This window comes from Amaranthus tricolor, chromosome 12 (genome assembly GCF_026212465.1).
Source record: "Amaranthus tricolor cultivar Red isolate AtriRed21 chromosome 12, ASM2621246v1, whole genome shotgun sequence".
NCBI classification, from domain to species: domain Eukaryota; kingdom Viridiplantae; phylum Streptophyta; class Magnoliopsida; order Caryophyllales; family Amaranthaceae; genus Amaranthus; species Amaranthus tricolor.
Window position 1 is genome coordinate 246,570 of NC_080058.1, and position 27,996 is coordinate 274,565.

Genomic DNA, 27,996 nt, shown 5'->3' on the forward strand with positions numbered 1-27,996 from the left:
TACTCATTCATCTGCCCAGATTATTACATTTTGACCCTAAAAACTGTCATATGAAAAAGATCAAATGTAACAATTTCAGTGGGACAGGAGCCTAAGGCGTAGCTAACAATCACAATTCAGTCAAACGAGAAGTATGATAGTCTTGGCATAAATCAGAATCATAATATCTGATGTACGAGACATCTGGAAAACTGAAGAAACTGAACAAATAGCTGAGAAACATTCATTGTTACACAGAAAACCATATTTTACTTTGTACGAAGTTTTGAAAATGAGGTTTAACTTGCACATTCTTTTTCTTGGATACAATCCGAAAATATTACGTGTTCCAACAGAACTTGCTCTGATTCTTGTTTAATTTTCTATACAAGTATACTTGCGTAGCAATTACAATCCTTGTGAGCGCATGCATACCGTTGGGAAATGTATCAAGAGCTAGGAGGTAACTGGAGGGTGTCTCTAGTGCCTTTTGGTTTCACAAGATACTGAAGAGTTATTTCTGCTGGCGATGATTCTGAATTTTCTTCTTGAAAGTTTACTTCAAAAGCTAATGATTGATACAAACAAACTTCATCTTCCTTGCAATAATAGACCTGAAAAGAGAAGACAATTTCATGAGATGATTAGAATTGACAAGGAAATGGATTATCCAGAAACAATACAGCTTCTGTGCTTCTGAATGTTGGATAGCAGATAGTAACCTTGACACATGAGAGCGAGACAAATACAAAACATTCGCAAAGCTGCTGGAAAATTCTATAGTGGTAAAATATGTTAATACCAACCACAAAAAATGGAGTATGTTTGGCCAAAAAATAACAAAAAATCAGGTTTTCTCATCATGCAGCTCTCATTAGGGATGGGAATGGGCTAATTGTTTCTTCTATCAACTAGCAGTCATATAAGGCAATAAGTGAAAACAGTAGATGCTTCACTAAAAGAGTTCAAGAAGTGGGTTTCAGACTTCACGCAGATATAATATCAGATTTTACGATTTCAGACTTCACACAATGGTGTCAAAGCTTGGACAGAAGGTATTTGAGTTTATGACATTAGGTTTCGACACTAGTCATGGTTAAGCATGGACATCTCAGTGATGTCAGAGTTGGCCTTTGGCATTGTTAGGGTTTGATCCAGCGTAATGTTCTTGCTTGACACTTGGGTGTTCCATAAAACCTAGAAAGTTACTTGGGACTGAATAACGTAACAAATAGACAAAAATATTTTGAGTATTTATCAAAAAATATCTATTGTAACAAGATAACATAACTTGGCTTTCAAAGATCTAATAGGGTCTAAAGATATTCTGAGCAATAGATCAGGAGTAGAAAGAAGCATGCCTTGCAATTTATTCTTCCCAAAGAAGCTGAAGGGATAAATCTCTTGAAATGAAGCATGGCAGATCCTTCGCTGAGATTCCCATCCATGGGTTCAAAAATTACGGCATTATCTGGCTGTGATTCTACATTGAATTTACTACGAGCTTCCTGCATGATGCAACCCATATATAGTGTATCAGATATGACATGTTATATGTAGGAGTGTTCATGATCGGGTACCCGGCTTAGTCAGCAGGTACTTGTTTTGGTGGCCCATGTCCTGGCCCGATTGATCCGGGTACCTGGATAAATCGGGTCGGGACATCATGTACCCGATTTTATTTCAAGAACACTTTTGGTTTACACAACAAGACTTAAGCAGTTGTATTATTTGAAAAGTCTTTTATTCTCTCTTATGCTGGTTCAGTTCAATTTCTCTTGAACTTTCTACAAAAATTGTTCAACTACTCAACATTTTGGGATTTGTTCTTAGTTGGAATAGGTTTATTTGTTTACTGCAATTCTAGTTGGAGTTAAGAATGATACTTCAATTTGAACAGCAATAAACAACAATTCACTTTCAGGGTTGCCATGAATTCTTTATGTTTGGCTACAGGAAAAGGATTTGAGAATCATAAATAATGAATTGAGGAGGGTAGTGGTTTACTAAAAGATTTTTATAAAAAAAATTAGGATTGGCTAGGTGCCTAGGTCGACATTTTGGGTAGAAAAATATTTTTTTTTAATTTAGCCTCTATATTCCGGGTCACAGGTACCCAACTCAATTTATTTTGTGGCCCATGACCCGATCCGGTTAAGACGGGTCGGGTACCTGACCTGTAACTTTTTAATTATTTCATAAAATGACCCGCCATTAAGGATGCGGGTCGGCGGGTCAACGGGTCGGTTTTTTATGAACACCCCTAGTTATATGTATGCTCCTGCAATCCTTATACAACGCAACATTGCCTTTCACACACTTTTAATGAAAGAAAAAGAGTTGATAGAAAGAGCTCAATTAGCCCCATTTGGTACTCGGTCAAGAATGGTGATATCAGAAATGAGTTTTAATGTTAAGTTTCATGCAATGTGTTATAACATTCCCATGGTAATAAAGTTCTCATCGACAAATGTGCGCTTATCGTTATAATTTTCTTTAACCATCTAATTACCACTCTCCCAAGTGGTAATAGACGGCAATATATTTTGTGAAGAAAAAATCGACTATAGTAGGTTACGCATGATCATATACCTTCTCAAGTGATTTTCCTTGCCAACTACGTCAAATTTTCAATACTGTTTCCACCATTTGATACCAAAGGTTCAATGGGCTGATAAGGTATGTAGCCAAAAAAAGAGAGCTCAAAAAGGAACCATAGCAAATATAAAACAGTGACACGACAAATGAGTAGGACTGGCATTTTGTGCGTGTAAACTAAACACGTGTTTGCGTATGAATGCGAGTGCAAGTGCGAGTGTGAGTGCAAGTGCAAGTGTAGACATTTGTGTTACTGAGTGATTGAGAGAGAGAGAGAGACCTTTGAAAAATGGTACCCTTCAGGTACTGATATCCTAAGGTACAAATTGCCCTCTTTTGATGAACCACCATTCACCATGACAATCTGTGTATCAGCTGATAGCCGCTTCTTTAGACGTTTCATAGTTTTGGTCCTTGGAGCAGGAGGTTGAACACCCTTCAACTCCAATGTAAAAAGCTCAGGTTCGCTTTGGCTTAAATCTATATATCGGATTACACTGTTGTTGGTATCGGCTATCAAAAGTCTTCCTGTAATTACAGCAATATAACTCTGTCAAACGGACAGTACTAAACTAAAAGGCATACAGCATGAAATTATGGTTATCTGAGGTTTAAATATTGTATCTATCATTTGATGGTTGAAGGATGAGCATGTATGTTACTGATCATTGCATGATAATGACTAGTGAGACAAGCATTGTCAGATACCTCATGAGTCAAAAAGGTTATAACAGATAGTAAGTTGACATGCTAAGTGCCTTCATCTAAAGGTTCAAACTTGCACAGATGAATTAATCATTAAGAGGAAAATGGCTGTGTGCAAAAGGACTATTTGAGGGTAAATCATAAAATGTAATATGTCTAATGACTACAAGAACAAGACACAAGTGTAGAAGGAAAAGAGCCTTACCCAATCCTGCTTCAACAACCCCTGATGGTTCTGAAAGCTGCAAACAGGAAAATATATGCACTTAATTAGTATTTGGGATTCCACTTCTAACCCAAATGATCATAGCTCCAAACATCAGCTAGTTCTTAATACCATTTCACCCTTTTCGTTCCTCTGACAAATGAGACAACTAAAGTTCAGGATTTCGACACAAATAACGTTAGACAGCAACCTTTACAACCATATGTGTATTGTCCACGGTTCCAGAACCAATTATTACCCATATAACTCCTACGAAAGGATTTCTACAAACCAACAAAGAATCCACAAAATGGGAAAAGATCAGATGGAAGCTGATTTAAACTAGAGGAATCAAAAAGAATTGACAAAAAATATCTTGGGGTCACCCGCAGATAAGACAGCAATCGGTTTTCAATAATAAAATTAATGGAGCAATTCAGCAGCATATTTTCAAGTGAGCAATGAACATAATAAACTTTTAACAACTTCCACTTTGCCATTTTGCAAACAGACATCTCACCTGAGCCGATAGAGATTTACCATCCTTGAAACCAGCTTTTCCAGACCCAGCAATGGTAATGACTCGTTTATTCAATGGATCAAGCCTCTTTATCTGATTACAAGGTATGATTACATGAAACTTTAAGCTCTATTTCATAAATTTTCATCAAAACCTAAATAGAAGTTTCCTGTTATAAATAAACTAGCTAAGAAGCACACTTCCTTTGTTTCTTTGACATAAGCAATCACAAGAGTTGATCAAAGAACGCAACTAGGTAGAAACAGGAAGTGTGCTGTGGTTAGCAAGAAACTTCACTTATTAGAAATTACAAATTTATTTCAACTAGTCTCAAATACCTTGTGGTTATAAGAATCTGCAATATAAACTTGACCATCTTGTCCAATACAGACACCTAATGGATGTTGAAGAAGTACTTCAGCACCAATTCCATCATGGTCACCGAACTGAAATAGAAGCAGCAAAGTTAAAACTTAGAAGTCTAGCAGTTATAGATCTAATTACAGAACATGCCTATCTTCATGCAGCTCATTCACAAACCTACCAAATTTTAAAAATTAGAATGAACAAGAAAATATAGATACCTTGAACAAATTGTCAGAGAATAAAGGATCACCTCCAGCCAGCAACCTTGATCCGCCTGTCTTGAGATCAAGAGCTCGTATAGAGCTACTTTCACTATCAGCAATATACACCTCCTTCAAATCTATACATCACAAACCAGACTAAGGTACTGGGACACTGGCACCCAAATAGTTGCTGTATCAATAAACATATTATAAGAATTGCGAATGCATTTTGACATTACCTGCAGACAAAGACATTCCAGAAGGTTGTGCAAATGATGTGGTTGTAGGGCTATTTGAAAAAAGAACTATAATAAGCAATAGTCTTCAGAGTATGATGACCGATCTTAGGCAAATGTCAGAATCTAAATAAATGTTCAAAAGGAAGAAAATTGCTCTAGCAACTCAGAAACAAAAGATAATCCTACTTAATTAATTACCAATTGATTACTACTCATGAACAGAAACGAGATAAACAAAGGAAATAAATAATGACCATATAAATCACTTTGCTCTAAATGACTAGCAGCTAACAAGGCAAAGCACAAACACTACAGCAGTGATGTCAAAGAGGCTGTAATGCACCGATATGGAGGGTATATTTTAGTAACAGTTTGCTATTAGTAGCTTGCAAAAGAAGCTAGTCAGTAAAAGAAGAAAGTAAGATGAAAATGTGACATTGTTATAGATAGGGAGAATAGAAAGAGTACATCAGATTATTATTCAGCGTGTTTGTAAGAGCATTCAGCTAATCAGGGGAGATTCTGGCCTTTACAACGGCACTTAATCATCTGTAATTTCTGTTTAATTCCATTAATATCAACTTCATGTTTTCATCATATCATTACTTTAAAAACGAGACAGGCAAAGCACAATGGTGATGTCAAAGAGGCATACAGTTTTATATACTTGACTACATAGAGACATGCTACTGATAAAGAAGACTTAAGAATCACAAGTAGCTATAATTGATAGCGAAATCACATCCACAAAAGGGACATAATATTACCTTGAGCCATTCAAATTTCTTTCATAACCATCACCACTAAAAGCTTTTGTGGTTTCATCTGAAAGATTGTGTTGCCAAATCTGATGCTGGCCAGCCATTGCTATATAAACTGTCTCACTAACAGGGTCAAAACAGACATCCCATGGAGAATTGAGGAGCTGGAGTCAAATGCCCAAAGCTTGTAAACAGCCAGATATTCAAGGGATTCATTTAAACTTAACTAAAAGTAGACAATTTATCTGAAAAATAATCCGTACGCATAAGGGAAAAGACTTCCAGTCTCCCCAGACGTACCTGAGAGGTTCCTCTTCCTCCCCCTTTATAATCTGAGCCCTTTGTTCCATTGCCAGCAAGGGTGCGAACCATCTCGTTGACAAAATCGATCTCCCTAAAAAGTCAAAGAAACATCAAAAATAGGGGGGGAATAGCAGGATCCTATAATTAGACACATATCTGAATGGTTGAGACACTTGGACACATAAATGAGTTCAAGCTATATACTCACATAGCCCATAACAAGAAATTTTGTTAGTTTTGGATAGTTAAACGACAGGAACATCATGCTATACCACTGCTCCCTCGGAGTATAGACTCAGGGAGCATGTAGGGCACATAGGACTATAGGATTAGTATAGGGTTGTATTTTCAAAGGGCATATGATGCTTCCATACACCAGATCCAAAGGTCAAAACATAAGAGAGGAATAAATAAGTTTCCCATGGACTACAGGAATGACGAGGATTGGAGAGAAATGGGTACATAGCAACAAAACTAATAAGAAAAATGGTGCCAGCAGGTACTCTTTACCAAACAAATAACACAACTTATAGCTAGGCAACATATTAGAAGATTTATATATGACTACATGGTAGTGAGAAAAGAAGATACTATTATAGCTTTACTGATGTCACATTGAATGTCAAATGCTAAATGATCTTTCCCCTAACTAGAATCTACAGATAAACAAAAATAACAAATTCTGCTACTTTTAGGTTTCAAAATTAATTACTTGAAAATACAGAGGGAACTACATTTTGCTATCACTTAAAACCAAAATTTGGAAACGTGAATCAAAGGAAGCAATAATGAATAATGATCGAAATGATAGAAAACTTGCTATCGAACTGCAGAATCAAGAATGATATGTTTGAGATGTAACACACCTCAAAGCATGGTTTTCAGTATCTGCAACATAAAGAACATTTCTTTTTGCATTGTATGCAAGGCCCTACAATAACACACTCATACAAATTATGAATTGGAAAACAGCTGAGAGCTACAATTACAATTCAGACATGAGAAGTTTCTCAACTGTCTAACAGAGATAGAATAGTTCCCATCCAAAAGTACCTAATATTTACCTGAGGTCTATTGAAAGTGGCATTATCAAAACTACCATCACGTAAACCCTCCTCTCCGGAGCTTCCTATTTGTGTAATATAGTTCCCATCCAAATCAGTGACAACCTGCAGTATGAGAAAAGTGAAAACAAAATTATAATACCAAATTCTTAATTGGACAAAGGTCTGCATAGTGCATACTGAACTCAGAAAATATTTAATCTATGCAAGCATGAGGATTCAAGTTTTTTTGCATGTTGATTGGCTGTAGCATATTGTGGTAAATATATGAACTGGTCAGCTAAACACACAAAACCCACTCACGACGACATAAAGAAGCAAAGGATGACCATAAATGGGAAACGCACACTAAGAATTTCGCTTAAATGGCTTCCCGTGTAAGAGTCCAAAAGTTCCATACTTCTATCATCTCACTCGGCTGCCACAAGTACATGTTCCCATGTTACATTAAAGTTGTAATATCATTACAAATGGCCTCCAGCGTACCTACTGTATTGTTACACACTAGCCATCTTGGGTTGTATACATTTTATGAAAAATGTATAATCAATGATTTTATAAATTGTTACACAATTTTGAAAAAGGTTCATACGTCTTTACATTCATTCAATGATTCATATTGCATAAAGTGGGTTCTACAGAAAAAAAAAAGAAAAAAAAGAAAAAAAGCAATGTAAGTTACTGAACGCAGATGCTGAACTCGGAAGAGAATTCTGACCTTTGCCTTAAAACAAGACTGAACACAAACAAGCTAACAAGCAAGGCCCTGAAGTTCAGTAATCAATGGTCTTACCTGAAGACCATGAAGGAAGTAAGAGAATATGCCCTGTCCCATGTGGACGTGGAAGACTTCAAAAGTACTACAGGCGGCCTATAGAAGAGTCAAGGAGGAAGGACCTAGAGAAGGGAAAGAGCAAAAACAACAATAATCAGGGTGATTGGAGGAAGCCGGTACACAGAGAAGATCCAAACTTCCTAGAGCTCTAGAATTTCTTGGAATACACCCCACTGAGAGAGTCCAGGGCCAATATTTACCAGCTACAAAAAACGAGGCCCACTGGAAAAGAGCTGCTCGCAAAAAGAAGGTGGAGAATGATTCAATAGCACATTGTGAGTTCTTATTGTATCAACATTGAAGATCTTATCCAGCGGGATACTTTAAACAATATAAGCAGTGGGATAACTGATAAGTCCCAAAAGAGACAGAATGTGAGACTGGAGAACCATTCAGAGGGACGATGACCGAGACGAAGTGGTGCAAACCAACGGGGATACTTTAAACAATATTTTTCCCTCACAATTTATAATTCTCTTTGAAGTATTATGGTTATACTAATTTATTTTTAACAAACACCTAAGTTTTCTTCCATTCTTTGCGGTTTTGATTTCATGTAGGAGATCGGAAATTCAAGGGTGTTACAAAACCTTATACCTCTGTTTTCATATATGACAGAGGTTTTCAAAAAAGACCTACGAAATTTACCGACCTTGTAACTGAACCCGATTTGACCGGACTTCAAAAATAATTTACAATTATGTAAAAAAAAATATGGACACAAAACCCGATTTCGAACCGATCCGAAACACCTAACCCGATTTCGAACCGATGACCCGAATAAACTCCTTGACAGTGATATGCAGACAGTGCACTAAAATAAAAGTGTATTCTTATCATCTTACAATTCGACAGTAACATGAAAGACTAATCTAGTTTTATTATATTTTTACTACTATCCGAATTGTATGAAGTAGAGAAAACACTATATAGTTCAACAACTGATTTTTTTTGAAGGGTAGTACATTCACCCTTACTTATTACGCACATCCGTCGTTGGGTTTGAATTAATGATTTTTTTAACTATCCAAATGAAAAAACAACTAATTGAACATCTATAGCTATTTGAACACTATGATTTTTTTTAATCAAGAATATACAAATTAACATGAAACACTTAATCCGAAATCAATCTAATGACCCAAATGAACACCTCGACAGTTATATGTAGGCAGTGCAACAAAGAAAAAAGTGTATTCTTATCATCTTTCAATTCGACAATAACATGAAAGACTTCATCAACTTACTTTTACTATATTTTCACTACTATCCCATTTAGGCCTGTTCAAAAATAGCCGACCCGCATCTTAAATGGCGGGGTCATTTTTTTGAAAAAACTACAAGTTCCGGGTCGGGTCATGGGCCGCAAACTAAATTACAACGGGTACCCGTTGACCCGCTAGAGAAAAATTTTATTTAGAGTTTTAAGTATATTGTAGTGTAATTTGTGACTAATCTCACCATTTCCTTCCTCTTTCTGACTTCCTTATACCCATTTTCACTTTCACTCTCCTTATCAATTAATAACCGTTCTTATCAATTAATAGATCATGTATAATAATTATTGAATCTAACATCTTTGATCCAGTGTTAGCTGCCTGGTTTCAGACTTTCAGTTCGATACCCTTTGTTAGCAATTGGAGCATTGGCATCTTCTGCGCCACTACTTGATTTTTGGTTTTCTCCCAACAAAATCAAGCTGTCTCATAACTTATGTTATTTTCACTTATAAATTTACTTTAAAAAGCTAATTACAATATTGTTATTCATGTATTGAAATGAAATAAGTTACTCAGAGGTACTTAAATGTAAGAAAGTGAGAAGTGCTACAACATCATTCAACAATCCTGGACAACAAGTGAGAACTGCTATAAGTTCAGTCAGAAAACGCTACAAATATAATCGGGTACCCGGTGTCCCAACCCGATTTATCAGGATACCCGAATAAATCAAGCCGAGGCACTATTCAAATGAAAAAACAACTAATTGAACATTCATAGCTATTTGAACACTAATGGCTTTTTTAAAACCAAGAATATACAAATTAACATGAAACAGAATTCTAGCTTTTCAAAGAAAATTTCAATCAGAAAATATTGGAGTATTTGCCTAACTTTTTCTAAATTGTTTTTATTTTCCTTTCATTTTTTTCAGTGTGATCGGCGGAATCTATGGCAAACTGAAAAACAAGCTAAAAGTTGGACATTTCGAAGAGCTTGAAATTCTTCGACACTTGCCTTGGATGAGATTTTAACATTTTTCAAAGTTAGGCGTGAAAATAGATCATCTTCAATAATTTGTAGTATGTGCATTCCCAATCTTGTGGAAGTGATTTGTTGTTTATCAAATTGTCAATTATTATAGTGGCTTTAAATACAATATATATCGAATATGATATCTCAAATAATAAAATTCAGTAAGCTAAAAAGTATCACTTTATTTCATAGCATAATATATTCAATTTGGTATGTTTCTATATTTTTTTTTTGCCCTTTATTAAACTTGTTCATCAAAAACACCTTTCTTTCATCATTCATGAATCTAGTTGCAAATTTTTAGATAAACATTATTATATATGATATCATGTCTTATATTTTAAAACTTAAAAAACAATATTAATTAAATTATTAGCTAAGCTAAAAATCACTTTTTTTTTTGGACTTCGTTGTTAAAAAATATATTGCTACTTGACAAATCTTTATAAACATTGATTTTTGGTTGATATGCTATCGCATATTTTAAGAAATATGCCCAACGATTCTTTAAGATAAAGAACAGTTTTTGCTCTAGTATACAGTTTTGGAGAAAAAAAAATAATTAAGGAAATAAATACATAAACTAATTACAAATAATTACAAATTGTAAACTTTAACTCTCCTTCACTTACTATCCTTAGTTTTATATCTACAAATTATTATTATTATTATTATTATTATTATTATTATTATTATTATTATTATTATTATTATTATTATTATTATTATTATTATTATTATTATTATTATTATTATTATTATTATTATTATTATTATTATTATTATTATTATTATTATTATTATTATTATTATTATTATTATTATTATTATTATTATTATTATTATTATTATTATTATTATTATTATTATTATTATTATTATTATTATTATTATTATTATTATTATTATTATTATTATTATTATTATTATTATTATTATTATTATTATTATTATTATTATTATTATTATTATTATTATTATTATTATTATTATTATTATTATTATTATTATTATTATTATTATTATTATTATTATTATTATTATTATTATTATTATTATTATTATTATTATTATTATTATTATTATTATTATTATTATTATTATTATTATTATTATTATTATTATTATTATTATTATTATTATTATTATTATTATTATTATTATTATTATTATTATTATTATTATTATTATTATTATTATTATTATTATTATTATTATTATTATTATTATTATTATTATTATTATTATTATTATTATTATTATTATTATTATTATTATTATTATTATTATTATTATTATTATTATTATTATTATTATTATTATTATTATTATTATTATTATTATTATTATTATTATTATTATTATTATTATTATTATTATTATTATTATTATTATTATTATTATTATTATTATTATTATTATTATTATTATTATTATTATTATTATTATTATTATTATTATTATTATTATTATTATTATTATTATTATTATTATTATTATTATTATTATTATTATTATTATTATTATTATTATTATTATTATTATTATTATTATTATTATTATTATTATTATTATTATTATTATTATTATTATTATTATTATTATTATTATTATTATTATTATTATTATTATTATTATTATTATTATTATTATTATTATTATTATTATTATTATTATTATTTTTATTTTTATTTTTATTTTTATTTTTATTTTTATTTTTATTTTTATTTTTATTTTTATTTTTATTTTTATTTTTATTTTTATTTTTATTTTTATTTTTATTTTTATTTTTATTTTTATTTTTATTTTTATTTTTATTTTTATTTTTATTTTTATTTTTATTTTTATTTTTATTTTTATTTTTATTTTTATTTTTATTTTTATTTTTATTTTTATTTTTATTTTTATTTTTATTTTTATTTTTATTTTTATTTTTATTTTTATTTTTATTTTTATTTTTATTTTTATTTTTATTTTTATTTTTATTTTTATTTTTATTTTTATTTTTATTTTTATTTTTATTTTTATTTTTATTTTTATTTTTATTTTTATTTTTATTTTTATTTTTATTTTTATTTTTATTTTTATTTTTATTTTTATTTTTATTTTTTAATTTTTTTTTTGCCAAACGTTTTTCTATTAAACACCAAAACGTAAACATGTACAGCCAGGGTTAACGAGCACCCAAGACAAGAGATTGCATCAGTGTGAAAGATGAGCCCACCTTCTAGGAAGAGTTTCTCATCCTCACTCTTCATGTGCACAGGAGATTCTGGGATATCTCAAAAACAGAAAAGAGCCACATACGGCGTTACATAAGGAAATGCCAAAAAATAAGTGCTAGCCGCAAACAAAAAGCCTAACAGGACCACAAGCTAAGGATTAGAGGTTTCGAAGCCAAGTTGAGGTTGACCTGTTCAAAGTTAACATCTTGAATCTGATCTGGGAGTCCAGTTTTAGGGATTCAACGACCCTTCTCACGGTCATAACTCTTTTTCCAAACCGCTTCATTTCTCACAGCCCAGATGGTATACACAAGGTTGCAGAAGATGGCCTCCACTAGTCTCATTTTTGTTCTGGGTAGTCTGCATTTCCGAAGTAGGTCTTTCAGGTTGTTGATATTCCAGGGCATTGGTGACTGAATTTACATCTGAAAAATAGGTGTTTTGTCGTCTCTAGTTCAGTACCGCATGTGGGACATAGGTCATTGTCCACGACGCCTGTACTCAGGAGTCTCTGTTTTGTTTTAAGCCTCTCATGATATGCCAGCCAAGCCACGAAGCAACTTCTAGGAATTGCTGCTCTAATCCACACGAACCTAGACCAAGCTACTTTTCCGGCTGTACTCATTAATTCTTTGTATACCTCAGCTATGGAGTATTGTGGTTTTCCCATCCATCTGCTAAGTTTTTCTTTCACAGTGTAGAGCTTTTTTACCACCCAGCTTGCGGTGATGGGGGCATTGAACAAAATCCAGTTGCCTCCTTTCATATAGACCTCATGCATCCACTTTACCAGAGGGATTCTTGCATCGTACTAATATGCCAAGCTATTTTACCTATCGCTGCGAGGTTCCAAAGTTCTAAGTTTCTTATTCCGAGCCCGCCTTCTTTTTTGGGCTTGCACACTTTTTCCCAATTCAAGTTGCCTGGGGCTCTAGACTCTGCTTCGCCTTGCCAAAGGTAAGCTCTGCAAACGGCGTTAATCTAAGCGTTCTCTTCGGGAGGACAATGGTCTGGCTCCAGTAATTAGAGATGCTCATGAGAACCGAGTTAACCAATTGTAGGCGAGCTAAATAAGAGAGGTTCCTTGCATGCCATGTCCTAATTCGGGCTGTCATTTTGTCTACAAGGTATTCGCAATCAGCTGTTGAGTAGTGCTTCGAGGTGAGGGGCATGCCTAAGTACTAAACAGGGAGGCTCTCAAAGGAGAAGTCCAGGTTGTTGGCCGCAAACTCTCGAAACTCATCACTGACTCCAGCTAAGTATATCCCGGATTTGGTGTTGTTGGCAAAAAGCCCAGAGCTGGAGGAGAAGGATTCCATCCCTTGGATTAGGGTCGTAATTGAAGGCATATCCCCTTTGCAGAACACCATCAGGTCGCCTGCGAACGTCAGGTGGTTTAGTCTGAGCTTGGAGCAACGAGGGTGGAAGCTAAAATCCTCAGATTCCCCTGCTGTATTAAGAATCCTATAGAGGTATTCCATGGAAATGACAAAAAGAAGGGGGGACATGAGGTCACCCTGCCTAACCCCTCGCTTCGCAGAGAAGGTTTCAAGTGGAGCGCCATTCAGGATCAAGGAGTATTGAGTAGAGGTGACACAACTCATGATGGTCTTGACGAACTGGAGCGGGAAGTTGAGAGCAACCATCATGTCTTTCAAAAACCCCCAATTTAGAGTATCATAGGCCTTCCTGAGGTCCATTTTAAGAAGGCAGCTAGGCAAGCAGTGATTCCTCCCATAATGCTTCACAATATCCTGGCAAAGTAATATATTATGTAGGATGCTACGGCCTTCACAAGAACCAGCTTGAGTCTACTGCTGATGATGGCACTACATCAGAACCAATTATCGGTCAGGCTGCCTTGTAGAAACTATTGTTGAAGCCATCGATTCCGGGAGCTTTATCCTCAGGTATACTCCATATGGGAATGATGAAAGTACTTGGTGTTCTCATCTCCCATGGTGAGCCATGCAATTTTTGCCTTTTGATGGAGGGTTGAGTCCCTTTCTTCCTTGGCTTTCTTGAGAAGATCATCCATTTGACCTTCTAGGTTAATGATGTGGATATTAGTCGGATGTGCGTGAACCTCTTGCTGGGCACAGAGGAGATTGGCTTCAGCTTCAACAACATGGGCATGCTCATCCTTCTTGAACTTGTCTCTGCAAAGCTGCTTCACTCGTTTAAGCTTTTGGGTGATTAGAAAGCTCTTTGGGCCATGGGCTGGGTAGTTCCATATCCCCTGTATGAGGCTAAGGAAGTTCTCCCTTTTCCCCCAGTGGTTGAAGAATTTGAACGGTTTATTTCTTTGATGTTGCTTGAAGAACTGAACAAGCATCGGGGTGTGATCAAAGTCTCCCTCAGGTAAGAATACAGCTTCAGGCGTGGGGAAGGTGTCATCCCAGAGTTGGTTGCTCATAACCCTATCAATCTTGCTCAATACTCTAGACACTCCCTCCTGTTTGTTGGACCATGTAAAGAAGCGCCCAGTACTTTTCATGTCATGTAAGTCACAAGTTTCCATACATCTCCGTAGGGGTTCCACCTCATGCGAGCGCGGTCTCTGACCTATTCTTTCATCCAAGTTGGCTATACAGTTAAAATCCCCCATTACGATCCACGAGCCATCAACTTCATTTTTGATGTTGGTAAGGTGTACAAAGAGGTCTTCTCTTCCTCTCTTCTCAGTAGCTCCATAAACAAGGTACAGTGGAACTTGTCTCTCTTTATTAGGGTTACTTCCATATGGATGAGTTCGCTACCGCACTGCTTGATATCCACTCTAAGTTCATCACTTTTCCATTTAACAATGATTCGACCCCCTTTATAATATGCTAAGTTATGGGTGAAGCACCATGAGGGGCATAAACGTTGGTAAAGAGCGCCTAGACCTTGCCTCTTGACCTTAGTTTCGAGAAGACTGAACAGGCTCATATTATGGCTAGAGATAAACCGTGCCAATTCTAATTGTTCATGGGCCTTGTTGAGTCCTCTCACGTTCCAAGGATGCTATTCATTGTTATCGATGGGGTAAGCCCCCAACGCTTTTATTGGAATTTCTGTGGTATTAGTGTCCTCTCCAATGGTCTCATTGTCAGTCTGTGTTGCGAGAGCAGCAAAGGGGTTCGGTGAAGTGACCTCATCTAGATGCAAGTCCTTTCTAGGGCTTCGCGTTTGAGTTTTGGTTCCACAGACTGGGGTGTCCCCTGTGTGTTGTTTAGAATTTGGGGTATTTATCTTTTGTTGGGTTGGTTGTTTCTGCTTCACCATGTATTGTTTCCTCACAACCTTTTGGAAGTCGTCCTTGTCTTTCTGTTGCCTCGTATCACCTTTAGGGGCTTTTTCTTTGTTTAGAGCCATTCCACATTCTCGATCATCATGGCCCAGTTTATGACACCTACTGCAAAGAATTGGTTTCCATTCGTAGATCACCTATTGAGTAATCAATTCATCCTACACATTTGTGAAACGAATTTCCTCGGGCATACCTTAGCCTAGCTTTTTGTCTTGTGGCATTATCCAGTTTTATGACTTTCCCCACTAACCCAGCTATCTTGCTTAGACTCCCTGTACCCTAGTACTCCACTTTCAGTTTTGGGAGTTTAATCCATACCGGCATGGTCGATAAACTACTCTTGTCAGTTGACATATCAAGTTCCCAAAGTTTGACACGTGTAGACTTTTCCCTGTGAAGTGGCATGTTGTTACGTGTAGACTTTTCCCTAGTCTTAATACGCAAGCTACTTGCTTACACTCCCATCGTAAGAAAAATCAAGCCAAGCGAAGCTAAGTGGGAAACATTAGTGACTATGTACTAAAGCTTTTTGTGGGTTAGGTGTTGGAAAGAATACTAGCAAAGAGGAGAAAAAGTGTATAAGTGAATACTTCGTATGTATTACTTAAGAGAACTTTACAAGGCTTTTCCAAGATAGTTTGTACAAATGACATGGGTGCCTATTAATAGGCAAGCCTTTTTAAACTCGTAACTTTAGAATTCTCTACATTTCTTCTAGATTCTTCTAGAACATTCTAGACATTTTTGAAGTATTCTAATCTCTTCTAGAATCCCAATCTTCCCGAGATTTAGGGTTTAAAAGCTTTACTCGTGACAATGTGCTACCCTTCAAAAAAAAAATCAGTTGCTTAATTATATATTGTTTTTTCAACTTCATACAATTGGGATTGTAGTGAAGATGAAATAAAAGTTGACGGAGTTTTACATGTTCTTATGAATTGAAAGATGATTAGAATACACTTTTTTATTTAATTGCACCGCTTGCCATACTCATGAGCATGGCAACAAAGGTATAAGGTTTTGTAACACCCTTGAACTTTCGATCTCTTACATGAAATCAAAACCGCTAAGGACGGATGAAAAAGCAGGTGTTAATTAAAAATAAATTAGTATAGCCATAATACTCTAAAGAGAATTATAAATTTTGAGGGAAAATATTGTTTAAAATATTGCATAAAGAGGGTTCTACAAAAAAAAAAAAAAAAGATTTAAGTTACTGGTAAGTGTTGTCATGGATAGAATTATCTAAATTCACTGCAATGCGCACACACAACCATCCACTCCATACACAACATTAGCAGTCTCTCCTCTAGTCCCACCCCCTTGTTTTTTTTACAAATTTTACTTGAATTTGTGCATCATAAAGAAGGAAACAAGAGGAAGGAAGAAAAGAGAACTAACAATACGATTGTGGTTACTGTCTGAAATGAACAGCCTATTATTCAGCACATCCACAGCTAGTTTTCCCGGAAACTTCAAAGGAGAGGTAAGTAATCGGGGATCATTATCTCTTTCTAAGCGCAGAGGAAGGGGTGTGTTATCTAACATCTTCCTTTCACCATAGTATAGAAGTGCAGCTCCCACAACATCATCAAGATCCTGAAGCCAGAGAACCAAGGATTATGCTGAAATCACTACTGCAACAATGTAAGACAATTTACATGTACTAAAATTCTGAAAATCTTTTCAAGATTATAGACATGCATTTTACATCAGAATGACCATCTGACCTAATAAAACTAAAAGCGAAGGTCCAACAATAGCGTACGAACATGACCATATGCACTAAGAGCCAAATATGAGTAGATCATACCAAATGTTCCATGGGATAAACGAGAATAAGAGAGTGGAATATTTATATCCACGTTCTTACTATTATATAAGCAACATTATTAATGATAATTATAAGCATAAATGATGATAGATGAGATCTTCAAGGTAAATGAGTTTAGAGATATCATATTAGCACAGATAACAACTTGTATAGTTCAGGACTAGGACTCCGTAGAAGTCAGGTCTCGCCATCAAGTCTTTCAGAAAATAGATTTGTGAACAATGTAATGGCGATACCAAATTGACAAGAAAAAGCTTGAATTTGGTTACCCTCCCAATGCCCAGCAATAATAGTAGCCTGAAAAGGGACATTTACCATGCAGGCCATTAGTCTTTGCATCTAAGATAATGGAGGGTGTACTAAAAGAAATTATGACTTGGACTAAAAGAATCATGAATTGGAACAAGGAAAAAAAGAAAGCCATGGAAAAAATGAAATGTATGATACATAACAAAGGATTTAACACTAAAGCACACAATTATGATTCATTCAAATAGTTGATTTTTTCGCAATGTAAATATTTGACAGTTGAACATATGTACGCATGCTTGAAATTCTAAAACATGCAAGGCTTAATGATTTATGGAGTTTCATTTAGCTGTCATGACTCATGAAAAAATGTAAATGTCTAGTATTATAGTGGCCAAAAGCACAAATTGTTTGAAGACAGGGCCTCACCACTCCAAGTCTACAGATTAAGTCTCCATTATACTTCCTTACAAACCTAACATCAACAAAGAGAAATACTTCAACCTTTTTCCAGATGTTGACAATCAAGAGCTAAGTGTCAGTGCAAGTGTCAGCTCTCTTAGCTTAGGAGATGATTTTGTTCATCTCATAGCCCATTCTATGGCTTGAACACTGGAGAAGGAAGTTGGGAGTGCAAGGAAGTATGGCAGGTTGAGGTTTGGAACACTACATGAGTTCATTGATGAGGTGCATATAGAGTGTCTTGAACAAGGCAAGAAGGTGCACAAAGAGGGTCTTGGAAGAGGTATCCAAGATACCCCATTAATTAACTTTGTGTTCTTGCATTGTTTATTTTGTGTCCATTGATTTACACTCGGTTTTCACTTGCAAATTGTCTTCCATCATAACATATCACCAAGCCCCAGATAAAATCTAGGATCAAATTGTAACCCCTTCATGATTAACTAGAAGATCAATCATCACTGGTTAATCCTCGGAACTTTTCCAATCAAGCATATGAACTAATTCAAATGATTTTACAGTGAGTCAATTGAAACCACCTATTAAGTTCTAAGCACCATCCTTGTAGAGCAACCAAGTTATCAGTTTCAAGTTCATATTTTAAGCAAATAGCAGCCATGTGAAGCACAAGAGTTCCAAATCCCATTGGAAAGAAATCATGAGGTTTTTGATAGTAAAATAAAAGAAATAACATAAATGATGTCGGCAACAATAACTATGGTGATACCTTTCGGCGACCCTCTCCAGATATTTGCCCTAGAAGCCTACCATTAGGTCCAACAATAGCAAAAGTTGGCCATGAATTAACCCCTAGCTCACGCCATAAAAACATATCTCCATCATTTACTACCTGCATTCACATAAGACGAAAAATTCACCAAACTTACACAAGGACCAAAAAGATAGATTTGGGACATACATGAAACAATTATAAAACCAACTGCTACTATGCTATCAAGCTATGGTCAAAGCTTTAGTCATAAGCATAGTGCAAAAATGCAGTAAAGACACGGTGATGCGGTGACGAGAGTGATTCATTTGGCATACCGCCAAATATAGGCTAAGATTATTAAGATATGAAGTACTCAATGAACTAGAAAACTAGAGGATGAGTTAGTTCACAAAATTATATATACTTTGAGTTAGCAAATAACATTCGTATTACAAAATGAAAATCACCAGTTCTAGATCAATGTATTGTTTCACTTGTAAGAAATCGAGAAGTATAAGTAAAAACTTTATTTTACTCAAAGCAATACTTAACATACCGGGTGAGTAATTCCATATCTCAGAACTGCATTGCGAATAGCTTCCAAGTCTTTTTCGTTGTCAAATTTAGCTGAATGTACTCCAACAACAGTGAACTGCAGGAGCAAAAGCAATCAAATATATCAAAAAAAACAATGATGTATACCTGCTGATGAAAGCAAATATCACCATCCAGCTTCGGAATTCTGATTGTTAATGTCCAGAACAATCAGGGGACTTGAATAAGAGAAATCAAGGAATTGTCTCTTTCTTTAAGGGGCATCTTGCACTTAAAAGGTTTTTTTTTTTTACAACAAATCAACAATTTACCACCAAATATAATCGATACCAAGCATGAACAAAGCCACAATTAGTTCACAAGTTAAACTAACTACTAGGAAACATAAACAAACGGTCTGCATGCATGTAAGCTTTGTTACTAGGACTCTAATTTTACCTTAAGTACTATGTCGGATCCACAACAGGCTGGCATCAGTATGAATCTCTGACACTTCATTTTGAACCAAAATCAAGAAAAATTTCACAAAATAGCCAAATCGAATACTTGGACACACACCCAAGTGACATAGCATACAAGTAAGCAGGGAAAGTCACAAAACCATAAACTCCTTTCTATACAACAAACAGTATCTTGTAAGACAATAATTCTTACTGGCATATCTTTGTACTTCTTCTCCAAAAACTCAAGATCAGGTAGCACATGCATACAATTTATACAGCAGTAGGTCCAGAAATCCAAGACTACCACTTTTCCTTTGAGATCCTGCCGACAGTAAAATTATTTTAGGACACAGAAAATTACAATCATTAAATATCTTTTACAACATCGTGTGCAGGTACATGTGAAATGTAGAGAGACTTGCCCAAAACAAATTTGCCCTAATCCCATTGCAAAAGATTTTATAAACATAAATGAACATATGACTCAACCATAGATTTGCCTCTAACCAAAGATAATAAGCTTTCTAGTTTCAGAAGACCATAAGCTTTCACATATGACAATCAACACTTAGTAAAGAGCATAGTGCAAAATCAAGGATACTGGCACGGTAGAGGTCACGATCGGGGAAATGATTTTCGTGGTCAATGCAGATGATTTCAAGATTGGCCAATAGTTCAGTTGCCGAAGCTCAAAAATGTTTACATTATAGTCACAATGTTGTGACTTGTGACTTGTAATGCCGGTGATTTGCAACACGCTAGAGAGTAACTCTATAATAATCAGAGGCACATACTATGTATGTCATTCATGAGTAAAGCCTTTTTACATGAAGTTTCTACTTTTTTTATCCTTCTCCATTCATTTTTTCCACCCTAGTCTGTCCCTGTTTCCCATCTCGCATTCTCGCCAAACATTTGGTCTCTATACAACGGAGTAATTTTAGCCACTCAAATTAACCCTACTATAACATCAGAAAACCGAACACAACTGTCATGCAGAATTCAATAATCAATACATAACTTAGTCCTGTTTTACCACATTTGCATTGAAAAATCAGAAAGAATTTTCAAACTGGGAACAAGTAAAAACAGCTTACCCTGCGAAACTGAAGGGGTGCAGAATTAAGCCAATCAAGTCTAGAAGGAAATTCGGGCACAGTCAAAGCATTTCCCCTGTAAGTAATGAATTCATAAGCAATTCAACACCAAGAAAAATATTTTAAAAACATGACATTGATAGTCACTTAATATTGATTAAATCAATCTTTTCAACATATTAACTACGGAAATATCAAGGGGGAGATCTAACCTTTTTTCAACATCAGATATGTAATTCACAAGCTGTTGTACCCTTGCAGATTGTGACCCTCCTATAGGCAGTCAGATAGAAGAAACAATACGACTTAAATCAACAGCTATATCTTTTTCAATCTCGGCTAAAGATAGACCAAACTCAGTAAAAACAGGACTAGTAGCATTGGCTAAAAGCCTGCAATTCTTGGAACAAGTCCTAAAGATTCATTTTACAATAGCCATTAGAGAGTAGAGACCCCTAATCTTCTTTCTAAATTTCAACAGTCATATTGGAGTACAAGCATGGGAAGATAACAAATGCCACTTTTATAGAACACAGTAATACCAAGCTGTTTCCCCATTACACAAAGAACCATACCCATAAGCCAAAAATCAAAATGCCCCACAGGAATAGACTAATTATTCCTTAAGTATAGTCCCTCTGCTCTCAAATACATCTCATTTCACAGAAATACATATTTGAACAAAAATATTAAGTGAACAATAGTTGAAAGCAGTTTGATTGTAAACTTATCTTCTGCCCCCCATTGGTTTTTAAAAGGACTGTATAGTTGCAAAACATTCATACTAATATGAGCTGAAGGCTGAGGCCTAAAAGCCGGACAGTCACAGATTTGAGCAGAGATGTGCACTAATTAGAGAGTGGCAGAAAAATAATCCATTTATTTTGAACATGTACTCAAGAAGCCAAAATAGAACGTAAGGCAATCACTATAACCAAGGGAGATCAATGGAGAAACAGGTAAAAATAAATGTTTTAGCACATCAGGACAGGCAAGAGAATCCAAGTTTCTGGAGGCAAGAATAACAAACACATTGGAAAAGATAAAAGTTAATATGATTACAAAAGAATTATTTATCACCTTCATTTGCTTCAAAACTTGGGTTGTTCACTCCAAATGCAAGATTCCAAAGAGCTTTTGGTGATGCATATTGCATTGCCTGCAAGATCACAACAACTTCCATGGACATACAAATTAGAACAAAGTAGCAATTATACCAGATAGAACTTTCCCTACATGCAAGTGATCACTTGAACAGTTACATTAACATAGAGAAAAGCAACCAACTTAGTAACTTTGATATGATTTTGAATTTTCCATGCCAAGAGAGTTATACCTTCCAGTTTGAGATGGCAAAGATGAAACAAGATACAGAAATCCCTAAACTGCCATATCTGAGAATATTTCTCCTGGAAACCTGCAACCTGCCCATGAAAGGGTTTCGTGATCCATAAAAGCCTTAGTTCAATAGTAATTCAATATTTTTCTTCATCTTTACAATTCCCCATTATAAAATCCCCCTTGAACGCAATTTGAGATGTTTAATAAAAGAGCTTTTTTTCACTTTGCTTATACATAAAGTGATATGTTTCATTGTTCACAAATAAAACTATTAGGCTATATCACTCTTGTGGCAAAACAACTACCGCTCCCATCATCTCCTTTCCAAAATTCTATAGGTACCCCAAATTTATCTGAGACTAAGGCCTCTTACCCTCCAGATGAGAAGGAATTTCTCTCTTCTTCTTTTGACACCGCTCCAGTTTGTGGTGATGCCTGCAACCTCTCATCTGCAATGTCATATATACATCAAAATTTCTTGCGAAACACCTTTGATATTGTCGATATTGGGAAACTTTTACAGGGGACATGGTCATTTCATGATAAAAAAAATTGCTAATAAACTCAATTTCATGTTAAACATTAAATTTTTCATGTATCCATAAGGCTAAAAATTTTCCCAATGTTGTGGATAAAATGACAAAATCATCCACAGATGAAAACTAAAATCACTAAACAGGTGACTGATGAAGTGGTAGCTCCAAAGTTTACAGTTCACAACACTCTGAAACGCTAAGGAACTACATACTGTGGAGGCTAGATCCACCACTGATAATATCATCAAGAGTAATGTTCCCTATATCCTTCCTGATTAACGATGGAGATTCAGTTGCCAGAGCAGCTTCAGAAAGAGTTGTTGTCACAACTATACATCTGCAATCATCAAGGTCCCAAATCAAACTAACGGAAAATAGACACAAAAAATTATGGGATTTAACTTACGTTGAAGTGACAACTGAAGTCAAGTTCATCGTGAAAATTGAAGAATATCATCGCTCTATATGGATTATATAGTACCTAGTATCAAAGACTATAGTTACTGATAATGAATGCCAATACAAAACATTTGCCAAATAAAAAGTATTTGAACAATGAATATATACTAACCTCATTTTGGCGGCATTAGCTGCTTGTAATCCCGCAAGTGCATCTTCAATTACAATGCACTAGGAAAAAAAGGAATGGACATACAATTCAGGGCATGACTTGACATAGATGAACAACCAGTAAATGAAACAAGCTAACAATTCTTAAAATCACTAAATATCCTTCAAAAAATGCACTTCCATCCAGCAAAAGAAGGATCGACCAATTGGAAAAGGCAGAAGACCACCTAACTAAAAAGATAGAAGGAACATAAGAAATAACTAAAGAGGAAATCATTAAAGGTGACGATGATATTGGGCGAGCACTGACCCAACCCTAAAGCAAAAAGCCAGGATCAAACTAGCTTTCACTCAGTCAAGAAATCATGCCGGTTCAGCTTTAAATTCTAACAGTTTGGAACCGTCCCTAACCCTGAACCAACCTTGATCCTAAAGCACTCCTAATCCTAAACTGAACCTATCCCTAAAACGATCTTCAGTCATGACTTTAGACCCTGAAACCTAAATAGGCCTCTGAATCGGTCTGCCCTTTGGAATATCCTTTAAAACATTTTCATTTAAAAATTGCCAAATTCGCATGCCAATTCTGAACCGGCCTCAGGATCTTAATCTTTAAAGCGACCCAAATCTTGAAACGGCCCTAACCTTAACCCTAACCTTGAACCCACCGTAATCTTAATTGGTATGACGTGCTCAAAGTGCAAAACTACGGTCACGGTAACGGTTGCACAACAATGTAAATATATGTAGATAAAATGTCCAATAGCTATAGCAGTCCCTTCTCTATTAAACATAAGTTCATTGCAAAAAAAACAAATAAACAGCCAGCAACAAAAATCTGTGGAAGATATACCTCACTAGGTGGCACGTTAAGTATGTCTGATGCAGCTAAAAAAATATCAGGAGCAGGCTTCAGATTCTCAAACGCATCTGCCGACACAATAGCATCAAACCTGATTCATATCAAATAAACTACATGAGTACACAGACTACAACACTAAAAAAGGAAGATTCTTCATTCAAGTAAAATTCAATCATTCTTGGTCAGAATCTGCAGTGACTTTGACACCTATAGAAATTCAAAAATTTTTAGCATTTGCACCATCAGTTCCCAGCCATCCCACAGAAAGGTCATATGTTTAAACATAAATTACATATTTTATGCATTACTTCATCTTTTTTAGTTTGTAAAAAGCCATGAACATTTATCATAAACCCACAAATGCCTAAACAATGTTGGATAAACTGGAACCTTAAATCCGTTATATAATATCTGATGCACATTAGGGCTCCTGTCTTATTGTTATATGAATGGAATCTTGATATGGTCAGGCCTCGGATCAACTCTTATACCCCGTAATTAAAGTAAGTTCTGGCATTGGTTTCATGAGCATCCTTCATGATTTCCTAGAATTCAAACAGAAGTAAATGCCTTTTACATCCATGTGAAGATCCTAATGTATCCCTTTATCTAGTGACAAGACCTTTCACCATAACAAAAGCCATTTCTCTTGGATTATATATTGATGCAACCCAATCTGATATTTCAGGCCTGTATCTACTACCTAACTTTTGAGAGTACCATTGCAAGAAAACAAAGGATAAAGTAGATGCTGTCCGTGACAACTTAACATGCAACGTTCCTGAGATTATTATTTAACTCAGTAACCCTTACACTTTATTTATCTATTTATTTGTTTTTTGATACATCACAAAATTTGAGAATTGAAAGGAGTGCTTCGAGCTACCTAACAGCTGACAAATTACATCACAGTACTTTATATATATATATATATATATATATATATATATATATATATATATATATATATATATATATATATATATATATATATATATATATATATATATATATATTAGTTATTAGAATTGAATACAAATATGATTGAATGCAGTTCCAACTACCAGGATAAAGTAAATACAGACACCAAATGAAAACACAACATCAATCAAATTTAACAGTGTTACAAGCACTTCAAAAAAAACACCATCTTACAATTTAAGTGGCAACCCAGCAGCAGCTAAATTTGCATCCACCTTGATACGATCAGCACTAGATGCAACAGCAATTTTGAGGCCCTTCGCTTTGCACTGTCCAGTAGAACTTTAGTATTCTGTTAACATCTCTTTTTATTCTTTTCATTTAATAAAAAGAATCATACCTGCGTAATAAGTTCAAGAGCGCCTGGGAATCCAATTCCAGAATTTGGCTTTGCATACTGAAATAGAAACGATGGGTAAAAATCTAATGACAATTTTGAGAGGAGCACAAATACCATCCAATTGCCCAACTCCAAATGCTGCCCAAAAATCAAACAAGAAAAAGAATTTTAGTTACCTTTTCGAGATAAATTTCAAAGAATCTTTTTTTGGCAGCATTGTTATCAAATCCCTGAACTCCCTTCAGTGAAGCCACGCCTCCCAAAAAGTTTGCTTCCCCTAGCAAATACATTTGAATTAGATCATAGGGAAAATAGAACTCTTAAAAGCATCTAACAAAACCTATATCATTGCAAGTAGCATGAACTCTAATATTATTACTATGAAAAGGAACCAAGATAAAGATACACTCACAATTTAAAGGACATAAGAATATGAGCAAATTGAATTTGGAGCTTGAGAGAGTTCGATTGAATACACTCTACTAACTACAAAAGACCACATTCCCCCACAGCAGAAAGTATAGGCCAAAGGACCGTTGAGCAATAATTGTTACCATACTTCAAAGTAATTAAGTATTTTATTACAACTTATGAGGATATTGGATACCCGTATTCCCTATTCATAAAACGAGAACTTGAATGAAATAATGATGTACATCAACTCCATTGAACCATTCCCTGACAGTTTAACAATCTTCGAACAAATCTGCAAGGATATCAGATTCGATAAGAAAATTGTTATAATTCCAAAGTCCAAATGGACCTATATTTCTATTCATTGAACTGCATACTCTAAAGTCTAAACCACTCTCCTCTTCAATCACTTCTCCCTTTCATCCTCTATAGGCTATACCATCCACCACCATCACCATTAGCCCTCACTACTTTACAAAGGAAGGATAACAAAACCCTCTTTAGGACAAAGAAATGAGAAAAGGAAAGACTTAAAGACGGATCCAGTTCCCTTCCTCTTTGATACTCTCCAATGTTGTAGAGATTTTGAGGGGCAATGGAACTCCATCTTCTCCATCCCTTTCTTTAATCTCCTTCCTCCCCTTTCCCTCCCTTTCCTCTCCCTTCCATAATTTTATCCAAACTCCAAACATAGTGCTGATGTTTTTCTTGCCCCTATCACACCTAGAGGTGTTCAAGGGGGCAGATCGACCCAATGGGTCGATGGTCAAATCATATTTTAACGGATCATTAGCGGGTCGGGTCATTAAATGGCCTTGGTGTAAAGGGTCGGGCCGGGTTGAGTCGGACAATTAAAGAAATTGGTTAAAAAAAAAATTTACCAATTAGGAGGGTAGACTCAACGAGCTATAAAGTAGAATAAAAAAGCTATTATATGAACTTTTGAAAAACGCGTTGGGTTAGGTTTAAACGGGCTTTGACCCACCTCGGCACGTTTAAATTTTGCCCGACCCAGCCTGTTAAACACCTCTAGTCACACCCACACCCTCTCCCAAATTTACGATGGTTTAACTGCTCAATGTGGCTTAAATTTCCAAGTAAAACTTACCCATAGTCCGATTCAAAACCCTAGAAATAAATCAAAACAATCATGAAGCACCCAAGGTCATACGAACCTATATATTGCTCCTAACTCCTATGTTTGAACCCGTAAAACTTACCCATAGTCTGATAGAGAAGAGTTTGATTTGAACCCTGTGATATTTTGTGTGTCACTAGTGATACCATGTCATGGAACCATATCAACCAAAAACTTAGATTTAATGTTGTAGCCTAAGAATATGTTATGTACTCTATCAACTCCAATTCCAATAAGTTCTTCCCATCTTCTTCTAACTCATATCTCTACAATGCAATAAGTTCTAATAGGCTACAATCAATATACTTCAATTCAATTCCAATATGTTCAGATGAGTTGAGTTCAGTTCTAATACGGAAAACAAGGCCTCAGTTTTTGCGACAAATTGACTTCAGTAATATAATTAAAGTCCAACAACCTAAAATCAAATAACTTCATGAATTCTTACCACATTCCACAAAAAATTCAATCGTACAAAAGATAGAAAATAATATATTACCTGTTCCCATAAAAGGCACAAAATCATCAACAGTAACATCAACCCCCATTTCTGCAAACACATCAACACCAGCTCTTCTAGAAGGTTCTTCACTGTTACAAAGAACACCATCCATATCAAACAACACAGCAGAAACCTTACCCCACTCTTTTCCGCTCTCTTCTTCAAGAACCTTCTCTCCTTCTTCCACCTTCACGCAAAACGGTGTCGTCTTCATTGTCCTGAAACCTTCGGTTCGTGACTGCAGTCGTACGGCGGAGATTGATCGGAAAGTGCTGAGATGGAAAATGGATAATTTAGTTGTAGTTGAAGAAGATGAAGAGAGAGAAATTGATGGTGGTGAGAAGAGTTGCAGCGCCATTTTTGTTTCTCTCTCTTCTTTCAAGTGATTATGGTGTTGAGTGGCGGGGAAG

The 27,996-nt window shown here is 34.9% G+C and overlaps 1 protein-coding gene across 3 annotated transcripts; it reads right to left on the reverse strand.

The window, feature by feature from the left end:
- Window positions 1–184: 184 nt before the first annotated feature.
- On the reverse strand, window positions 185–27,996 carry LOC130796941 (protein SUPPRESSOR OF QUENCHING 1, chloroplastic). Of its 3 annotated transcripts, XM_057659389.1 has the most exons (29): window positions 27,725–27,996; window positions 27,584–27,634; window positions 25,709–25,809; window positions 25,533–25,589; window positions 25,367–25,461; window positions 24,203–24,302; window positions 23,351–23,409; window positions 22,992–23,116; window positions 22,617–22,692; window positions 22,239–22,326; window positions 21,983–22,061; window positions 21,115–21,175; window positions 20,903–20,978; window positions 20,017–20,127; window positions 19,364–19,459; window positions 18,823–18,945; window positions 16,952–17,149; window positions 6,944–7,048; window positions 6,746–6,810; window positions 5,877–5,970; window positions 5,583–5,740; window positions 4,816–4,865; window positions 4,592–4,713; window positions 4,346–4,453; window positions 4,008–4,100; window positions 3,488–3,524; window positions 2,858–3,105; window positions 1,341–1,487; window positions 185–593 (listed from the first exon to the last, which is right to left on the reverse strand). In XM_057659389.1, exons 1-29 carry the CDS (start codon window positions 27,942–27,944, stop codon window positions 429–431), a joined length of 3,108 nt encoding a protein of 1,035 aa, XP_057515372.1. In that variant the 5' UTR covers window positions 27,945–27,996; the 3' UTR covers window positions 185–428. The 3 variants fall into 3 exon arrangements, with proteins under 3 accessions (XP_057515372.1, XP_057515371.1, XP_057515373.1); XM_057659388.1 differs by having other exon boundaries at window positions 27,584–27,995; XM_057659390.1 differs by lacking the exons at window positions 185–593; window positions 1,341–1,487; window positions 2,858–3,105; window positions 3,488–3,524 and adding an exon at window positions 3,554–3,771 and having other exon boundaries at window positions 27,584–27,996.

Bases quoted from the DNA above. Each gene is read 5' to 3' on its own strand.
- LOC130796941 (XM_057659388.1), bottom strand. From the start codon at position 27,944: ATGGCGCTGCAACTCTTCTCACCACCATCAATTTCTCTCTCTTCATCT. The intron at 3,106-3,487 runs GTAAGGCTCTTT...CTGTAATTACAG, and splicing joins GGTTGTTGAAGCAGGATTGG to GAAGACTTTTGATAGCCGAT. The intron at 1,488-2,857 runs GTCTCTCTCTCT...TGCATCATGCAG, and splicing joins AAGGGTACCATTTTTCAAAG to GAAGCTCGTAGTAAATTCAA.